Source organism: Pomacea canaliculata, linkage group LG7 (assembly GCF_003073045.1).
Source record: "Pomacea canaliculata isolate SZHN2017 linkage group LG7, ASM307304v1, whole genome shotgun sequence".
Lineage (NCBI taxonomy): Eukaryota > Metazoa > Mollusca > Gastropoda > Architaenioglossa > Ampullariidae > Pomacea > Pomacea canaliculata.
Genome location: NC_037596.1, coordinates 6,975,207 through 6,984,693, shown reverse-complemented (window position 1 = coordinate 6,984,693; position 9,487 = coordinate 6,975,207). Strand labels below are relative to the sequence as shown.

Here is a 9,487-nt window from a genome sequence, read left to right as displayed (position 1 = left end):
TTCATCAATGAGGTCCCAGAGGACCCCTTCAAATTTGGACGAAGAACAGATACAAAATTGGATAAGTGTAGTGTCTGACATCGTAGCCCAGCGGTTCTCAACCTGAAATCTCGCCGTTTCTGACTAGACATTACAGTGCTTTGTGTGTCTGAAAGGCAGTTGAACAAAGTAGTTGATTTGTTGTTTTTTTTTTCAACTTTGGAAAGGGACCCCTTAAAGTTAGCCTGGGACCCCTTAGAAATCTGAAGGGGTCCCTGGGACCCCAAAGAATTTAGCTTTAGCAGAAGCCCTGCGTATGTATGTACAGAAACACACACACACAAGCGCACACAGACACACCGACGGTAGCTCAGCTCATGGCCTAAAGATGACGTCTTAGAATTTAAAGGGAGGCAAGAGAGTTGGGAGAGGGTGAAGAGTCTCGCCCCTTATATATGGTGGTGTAGCCACGGACGTAGATCTGTGGTTGCAGTAAAATTATAACAGGCTGAAGCAACCTTAACAAAGAATAGTTTACAGGTTGTATTCCGTCAGCGTTGGGATTACGTTTTCCGTTTGTACACACTCGTTGCATTTTTAAACATATTTATATATTCTTGTAAATGTATTTTGCTCGTTCACTCCTTTATTCTGATCGTTCATATAACATGAGCAGTTACAGGTATCAAATCCATTTTTAATAATATATTTGTGTACATATCTCATAAATCATCTATATATATATTATGTATGAAGTTTACAATGAACAAGTTATTAATGTTTAAATGAATAATGCCATTTTTAACAGTAAAAGAATATATAATAGTTAATCGCATTAATCCTGAAAGAAAATAAACTAGAATCGTTCGCCTAATACACATAGCACGCATTTTAGGAAATCCTAAGCAACAAGACTAGCAGGATCGTGTACATCATTAACAAGACTAATGAGGCTCGAGAAGGAACAGCACTTCCTGTCACAGGCTTTCCTCCTGAAACACAAACAATATTTGTAAGGTGTTGCGATGACTACAGGTACAGTGACAGCTCTTTTCACGGGAAGAATCAAGATTCATCCCCAGTTTGCAGGGTGAAGTGTCTCAATTTCATCAAAATTTGTGGCACTCCTTGATAACTATCAATGTTTAATATCTAAATAGTGTAAACTAAGGAACACTTGGGCATATGAGAAAAAAAGTATCCGAATTCAATAAACAGGTAGTTAAAACAGATCAGAATCACGTGTCTTTTTTAGATGTTGATGATTTAAAATATTTAATTTTAATTTTCTGACAACCATACTCGGATGAGGCGGCGGCGGCGGCGGCGGCGGCGGCGGCGGCGGCGGCGGCGGCGGCGGCGGTAATTAAAAATGACGGCGCATGTAAGCATGCACGGAGACAATTTCCATTAGTCTTCCATTGGTTGAAAGAAATACAGAACCATCTGGTCATCTCCACGTCACGTGGACATCCATGACCTATTTTCTGCCATTGCCTGAAGGACTGAAGGTCCACTGTGACAAGAATTAACTCGTTCAGAGACGAGCTATGAACCAGCTACACAGGGTAGAACAGAGCTTATTCAAGACTAGAAAAAAGCTATGGGACCCTTGCTCTTCTGGTTTCCCGTGCTTTTAGGTTTATTATGATAATTATTTTTTCAAGAAATCACTTTCATATCCTCAACTGAACTTTCATCCTTACCGACAGATGCTGATTCCATGGTCTGCATTTGTGAAGCTGTGAAAAGAGAAATTTTGTTTAAGAATTTATAAGAAATTATATTTATGGAATCGACATTTAAAAAAATCTTATTACTTTTTTATTTTTTAATATATTTATCAATTATAGATATGTGCCCAGTTGAGTCTCCGTGTGTAGATGAGTTAAAATGTGTGTGTGTGTGTATTTTTGCACCCGACATTATTATATGGGCTCCCTTAATATTCTCTAATGAATAAAATCCTTAACGACTGATGATTTTATAGTCTGCGTTTCGAATGCCGTGAAAAGATTCTATTTGAAAATGAAAAGAAATGATCATTTTATAAGTCTTTAAAATATATGTATCTAAATATGTGGGGCATTTTTTTTAGCCCTCGTGTATATCCTTTTCTTTTAAGGAGGGCGGTGCCTAACCTAATCATGAATTATTGCTACAGCAACAAACATTTTCTGCTCAACATTAACTGTCTTTCTCACTCTTTCTATGTACCTTTACTTTTTTCAGCGGTGGTGTATAGATAAAAGCGGGAAGATGATGTGTAAATCAATCAGAAATTAATTGTAAATATAGATGTCAGCCATAAGAAGAATGGTCTCACCTTTAGATGAAGACGTGGTTGTGTGGATAATCTCCCCTAAACCACAAAAAATTGCTACATTATTGACGAGTGGATTTTGCAATCATTTTTCAAATATCATTAAAGAATCCGATGATTTTAGTTTGGAACTATAAGAATAATGCTACACTTAAAGAAAATATGTGTAATATTTTATGAATTAAGAACGCAAATATTACAGTGCAGACATTCTCATACAATCCTCTCTAAATAAATGTATTCAACAATAGAAACTTTAATTGAATATGAACTTTATTCGTTAGTGTAAATCAAAGTGAAATAAGAGAATATGGCTAACACTTTCATTCATTCTTGTATTCCAAAAAAATGAGGAAAATAGAATGACCTCCGACCAGACAAAAGCACACCAGAACCAAAAAAAATGTCAAAAAATATTCAAGCAAGCAGATGATACAGAAACCTTTTATAAAACTACATTAAAATACCTAAATCAAAGAAGCAGATAAAATGTTTAACAACAACACAGTTAACAATCTACCTGTGTCCAGAGTAGGAGCGTCTGTACACGTTTCCTGCAAGTCGCTCAGCTTACAAGCAAAATCTGAAACAAAATGAGAATTGTGAACGAGAGAAAAAGATGTAACTGTGTTAGTAATAATTATCTGAATGGCAATTTTAGAATAAGAAAACAACAGATATAACATTTGCACATTTTTCTTTTATCAATAGAAGTTCTTAAGTTTTTAATCAAAACAAACAACTTTAAACAGACCTATCAAGCCAATGTCAGGAGGTCACCAGACCTACAATCACTCCACCGTCAGGATGACAAGTCTTTAATACCAAAACGTGGATGAGCACAAAACTCTAAAAGTGTGTAAGTAGTATTTTGACTTCAGAAATATTAATTATAAACTGTATAATGACACAATGAGAGTAAACTCATACTCATTTGTTCCCTCATTAGATTGACAGCATCACGCCTGCATGTTGAGGAAGCGTTGATATTGTTGACACATTGCACGATAGTGGCAAACATCCTGCGATAATATTGACAAGTCTGTTGTTGTTGTAGTGAAAGATTTATTGCTAGTTGTATAAGGAATTGTCTTGAAAGTCTTGCAAAGCATCATTAACTACCTTGGTAACAGGTTTTAACAAAATATCAATACCTTATTAGATGATTTATTGGTAGAAAAAAAAACAGTCACTGTAGACTAAATAAAATGTAACGGTGTGAATTTTTCTGACCACTTATACAATCCATACCACAATTTTTCTACTAACTTTACAATAACATCAACATATCAGAAAATAATAATGATCATTCATATTTTTTGATGATTTTGATGAGCTGGTGCATAATAATTTTCTCTAATTGCCCATACGCTACCACTTCTTTCCTTAAGCAGAAACACGTTTATTCTAACAATGTATTATAATTATTATTGAAAAAAAACCAATAATAGTTGAGTAACTTACTTGCAAAGACCTGCCGTGATAAGTTTTCTGTTACAGGAAGACCCAGTTGTCAGAGGGGCAAATGACGAGATATATGGAAAAACACAATCCATAAAGGCAGTGTGTTCTTGGTCCCCACATTGAAGACTGGCGCCATCGACGAAAGCCTGGACATCTCCTCCATTGGTGCCGCCATCCCCTAGTGAAGCTAAACAGCAATTCACCGAGTTAGAGGACAAACTATTTTTAAGTTATATCACAACGAGAGGAGTATAAAGATCTTTCGTCTCAAGCCCTGACGGTAAAGTAAACTAAATGTCTAAACTAAACTAAAACACAGAGGAGGTACTCATATCAGACGAAAGTGTCACTGAATAGTTTAGCTCTCAAGTCCATGTAACATACAATATATTTGACCACAGTAAGGCTAAATACAAGTTTCCTGAAGGGGGAGGACTTGAGGACTTAGTAGCCTGATCCCAAAGCAGAAAAGATGTCCTTACTTGATGTCCTAAGCACCTCCGTACTACATTCTGAAATGAACAATATGTTATGCGCAATATAATATTACTCAATATACTCAATATTATACTTAATAACGACCAATATATTATACTTAGTTATGAGCAATCTTTTCTAGTCAGTAATGCACATCAGTGCGCAGCTCGGGAAGCCACAACGACTTCACATTCCAAACAAGATAAGTTTTATCGCTAATTTCGTCTTAGCAGCACCATCCTTAAACCCCTTAAAGTCCAAGATTTAACTAAAGTAATCTAGTGCATGATATACATATTTGTAGGTACTGATATAACCCATAAAAACAATTCTCATACCTTCAGTTGATGACGTTGTTGTGTGAACAGCATCCCCAGCATGGCTGACCACCTCAGTGTGTCCTCCATTAATTCCCCCATCCCCTAGTGAAGTTAAACACAAATGTGGGAAAGCAAATACAGACTATGTCAAAAATAACTTGATGGTGCATGATATACATATTTGTAGGTACTGACATAACCCATAAAAACAATTCTCATACCTTCAGATGATGACGTGGTCGTGTGACCAGCATCCCCAACATCGCCGACCACCTCAGTGTGTCCTCTATTAATTCGCTCATCCACTAGTAAAGTTAAACACAAATGTGGCGAAGCAAATACACACCATTTCTAAAATAGCTTGATGGTAAAACAATCTAAAGGTTTTGAATGTCAAGGCCTGGCACTAAAGCAAATGGTTACTAAAAGTAAAGAATACTCATATTAGGCAAAATTCTGTTTGCTTGATATCCTGTTTTTTGTTGTCTGCATTTCCGATGTGTTTTTTGACAGTCACCAGAATATTGAATTTTCAGTTAATATATGTGCTTAACAGGTCAATTATCGAGTAAAAAAATTTTTAGCCATTCTGCTCTCCATGTGTGATTCTGTGTATAGACTTTAGCAAATGTTTTTTTCATTCTTAAACATACCTAAATCAAGGACCTTAGTAGCAGAGGAAAAAGGGGGACATCTGGGTCCAATGTCCTGAGTATCCGGTGGTCATATGGCAAATCGACCTTATTTACATTGTTTTAAAACAGGATATGCCAAAATTCCTAAAAATACCAATAATATCAAATACATAAAAATAACCCTATAAATGCCAAAATATCAAATAGATTAATAATGAGTGTGTTTTGCATGGAAGACGTTTATCGAAGAAGAAATGTCAGCACAAATAAAGATAAAAAGCAAGGTAATTATAGAAGTAATTTAAAATAAACAAATATTTGTAAAGCATTGTCTTATTGATACTCATTGCATACATTTTTTTCCTCATGACATATTAATGCAACATTCGTTTTTGATTACGAGTTGTAGAAAACATGTGTCCATTGACAAAACCATTAAATTGCAGTTTCCTTAACATTTTCCCAAAGAAATTGTTCAAAGATCTATTATATCAAATGATGAATATTAACTGAATCGCTATCAAACTAGAGTGATTAAAGCTTTAATAGACATTTCTTTAAATTAAAACAAACATTCATGAAATTAAATATAAACGGTTTCAGGCTGGACTGCAGCTTATGGTATTAACTGCAACCTTTCAAAAGATGAAAATTTTAAAATTGTACTTTTATAACTAAGAAAAGGAAACCATCAAACATATGTTTAAAACATAAATTATGTTCAAGAATATTAGACAGTATTAGAAAAGAACTGTAAACATATAAATGATTTTGAATTTACTACAACACATTTCTTATTGGACAGAGTGAAAACACCCTCACTGATAAATTAATGCGTTAGAGTAAAAATAAATCATAACAAAGTCTTATGTATTTATACAAAGCCAGACTTAGTATATTCAGGTTTGTGTACAAGAATTTTACAGACAAATGTAAGGGAAAAGTTGTACAGCTTTACACGTCCTCCACTCTTTCCTCCACCCAGAGCAATTAACTGACTTGTACAGGTTCTGCTCAGCCCTTTCCCTTCTGCAATTCTCTCGATCCCTTGCACCAGCTAACCGAGTTGTTATATGCACCTGCAGGTCAGCATCCGTAGATTTAGGATAACTTTTTTCTTGCAGCATCTACAATAGAATAAATATTAAATTAAGAGGTCTGCACAAAAAATAATCATTTGATTGAAGGTTACTGAACATAAACTCTAGAATATAATGTGAAAATTCCGACAGCTCCGAATTTTCTGCATCGCTAACGGCTAAAGAATTTGGAATTTGGACATTTTTGGACTTAAGGTCTCAATAATTATACTACTTTAGAGTACATAAATTATACGTACTGTTATCGAGGAGTCGATATAGGAGTATAGGAATTGACCGCTGGAGAAGCTTTTTTGTTGCGAAAAATGTAGAAACAAAATTTGCAAATAGCGGTTATGCAATGCTCACAAGTAAAGCGCGAGATTCCGGTCACTATGTAGTACGCCATTGGCTAAAAGTCATTGCTATTATTAGATCCATGGCCGTTCAGGTGGGCAACAGGTAGCATCCGCTGAGCTCACGTGGATCCTTGGCTGGTGTCACAGCTATAGTACAAGCACGCGCATTGGCTATCCCGAAATAGCCAATGATGTCACAGACAGAACCCGGCTTTCGAAGTGTAAGTAAACTTTGTGGACCTTTGAATTTTCGGCTTTCGATGCTGCAAGAGGAAGCAGATAAAGTGTTTGGCAAGAACAGAACTATTTTCACCTACCTGTGTCATGGTTACGACCTTCTGTACACGCTTCCTGCAAGTCACTCAACGTACAAGCAAAACCTGCCAAAAAAGTGTGAATCATGAACGAGAGACAAACAAGGAAGCAGAAATTAACAACAAAATATCAAAAACAAAGTTTTAAAAAAGTGTTATATTTACTTTTCCCAACGAAAACTACTAACTTTAATTTAGTTTAAATATTAAGAAAGACCATTAAAGAATTTGTTAAAAGGTCACCAGAAGTTACAATAAAGCCAAACAAACTCTAGAGTCCTCTAATAAAATATTCTTTCTTTAGAAATGTTAATTATAAACTGTATAATAAGAATGCTGTGGAATAACTCATACTTATTTTTTCTCTGATTGGACTGACAGCGTCGCACATGCACGTTGATGAGTTGTTGATATCATTGACACATCGCATTATAGTGGCAAAATTCCTGTGGAAATATTAATAATTTGTTTTTATTGAAAAAGTGATTATTCTGGGTCAGGAAATATCTTTGTAAACGTTTTAATGGTTAGTTATTTACAGTGTTACCAGGTAGCAGAGGCTACAACCCCTTCTTAACATAAAATTGAGAATGGCCATTGTTTATTAAATGAAACTTAATTTCAGTTTTAAATGTGTAAAGTTTCTGACAGTACTAAAACAATCGCGACTGATACTTCTGTTATTATCACTACTAAGAACAACAACGCACGATTAAGTAATAATTATCAATTCTATTATCAAATAATTTATGGATTCGCTGGTACTTTACCATCAATTATAAATAGTTCTATGGAAAGTAGTAATTGCCCACGTGACTGATGGCAACTATATTACACTCAATCTTAGCAAAGAATACACTAATACTTGATTAACTCACGTGCAAAGACCTGCTGTGATAAGCTTTCTGTTACAGGAAGATCCTGTTGTTAATGGCGCAAAAGAGGATAAATATGGATGCACACAGTCCAAAAAGGCATTGTGCTGCTGCTCCCCACACTGAGCGTTGCTTCCTGAAACTAAGATCACGGGGTCACGTAAGGGTCAGCGTGGCTTTAAGTTCCCGCCTTAGTGGGTTTTCCGGATCCTCTTTTATTGAATTTTGTTCCTTATTTTAGCTTAGAAGCTTTATAAGCCACAAGCATAATCTGAGATATCACCTGATTATTCCATTTAAAATATGTAAAAAAAATTTAGACATAAATATAAAACTTGAGATAAGAATTTAACCTGTGACCTGTAAGCTCTTTTAGTAACTGCGCTACATGGATTCATAAGAGCAGAGCACCAGAAACTGTATATCGGTAAAGCATCCAATTCAGCTTAAACAAGAAAATATATAAAACTGGCATATCTCGGATCTTGAAATGATGTGAACTCAGGGCATTATTGAGTGTAACCAGAAGATGAAAACTCTCTCTCTGTCTGTCTATTACTTTGTAGTTCCCCTAAATCTTAACTAAATCGGACGAAGTGAGCTGATTTGGACGGAAATCAACACTAAGTGAAAAAAAAACTACAAAGGAGACATCAAACAAGACCGTTATAGCACAGTGGAGCTGATTATGAAGAGCTGATAATAGTTCAGAGGAAAGGGAAAGATGAAGAAATAAACGGCAGTAGGTCGAGCATGAGAAAATATTTGTCTTCGACGCAGTCAGCTCAACAACATACCTGTCAAACAAAGCACCACACCCAGTGACACCAGTTCACTCAACAAGCCCATTATTCTCTTTACGACAATGGCCTCAAAATCGCAGTTTCTGAAATAAAAAAAACCGTTGTTGCTGGAGTGATATTATCTACAAACAAACAGACTTTCCTTTAAGAATTAAGTGCAGCCCATGTGTCACGTATGTCTTTATGAGACACCATTACCTAAATTAATTGTAAAAAAATATTTCACAACTTACCAAAAAGGATAATTATTTTACGAAAAAATAATAATTGAAAACCTCGTCTTAGATAGATTTATAAAGCATGTAACATCACCTGTAAAGCTCGTCGTCTGCTCAGAAGCATTCCAAAGTCCTTTCTTTGTTTTCCACGTAAGAGATTACTTTTCAGACCGTTGGGCAGAATCTTTTCGCTCCTGACTCGTTTACTGTTTGTAGACACTATTGCCCTCTCTGTGTGCGAACCCAATCAGTTGTCTTGAGAGTTCACCGGGATCTTAGCGAGATTTCAACGAGGAAGAAGAGGGCGTAGGTCAGGTCAATCTACTTGCTATTGTTTGTCGCAGACTTGTTGATGTGCTCACGAAGGCTTTGGTCAGTTGGGTGGTTTAGACATGACTCTAGCGCATTACAATGCAGACAACATATTTCAGTCAGCACCATTCCAGTGTGTGCATGTGTTTGTGAATCAGAACAATGAGCAGCAAGAAGCTCCAGTCAACAGGAAATCAAGCGGAAGTTAGGATGTAGTTCTTCCTAGTTAGTCACACTATTCATACTCAAGAGGGTGCAAGTGTCGGGGTCAGGGTGATTGTAACTTTTGTGACAACAAAGCGTGTGAACACAAGAATAGGGCAACAGGT

At 35.9% G+C, this 9,487-nt stretch overlaps 1 protein-coding gene across 4 annotated transcripts; it reads right to left on the bottom strand.

Annotated features, from left to right (window-relative positions):
- Positions 1-662: 662 nt before the first annotated feature.
- Positions 663-9,337, bottom strand: LOC112568088. Of its 4 annotated transcripts, XM_025245183.1 has the most exons (14): positions 8,941-9,337; positions 8,623-8,711; positions 7,829-7,967; positions 7,305-7,396; positions 6,954-7,016; positions 4,785-4,868; positions 4,582-4,665; positions 4,249-4,278; positions 3,767-3,953; positions 3,233-3,324; positions 2,823-2,885; positions 2,306-2,341; positions 1,686-1,721; positions 663-971 (listed from the first exon to the last, which is right to left on the bottom strand). In XM_025245183.1, the coding sequence occupies exons 2-14, from the start codon at positions 8,672-8,674 to the stop codon at positions 871-873; spliced, it is 1,059 nt and encodes a 352-aa protein (XP_025100968.1). In that variant the 5' UTR covers positions 8,675-8,711; positions 8,941-9,337; the 3' UTR covers positions 663-870. The 4 variants fall into 4 exon arrangements, with proteins under 4 accessions (XP_025100968.1, XP_025100971.1, XP_025100969.1 ...); XM_025245186.1 differs by lacking the exon at positions 4,582-4,665; XM_025245184.1 differs by lacking the exon at positions 4,785-4,868.
- Positions 9,338-9,487: the final 150 nt, after the last annotated feature.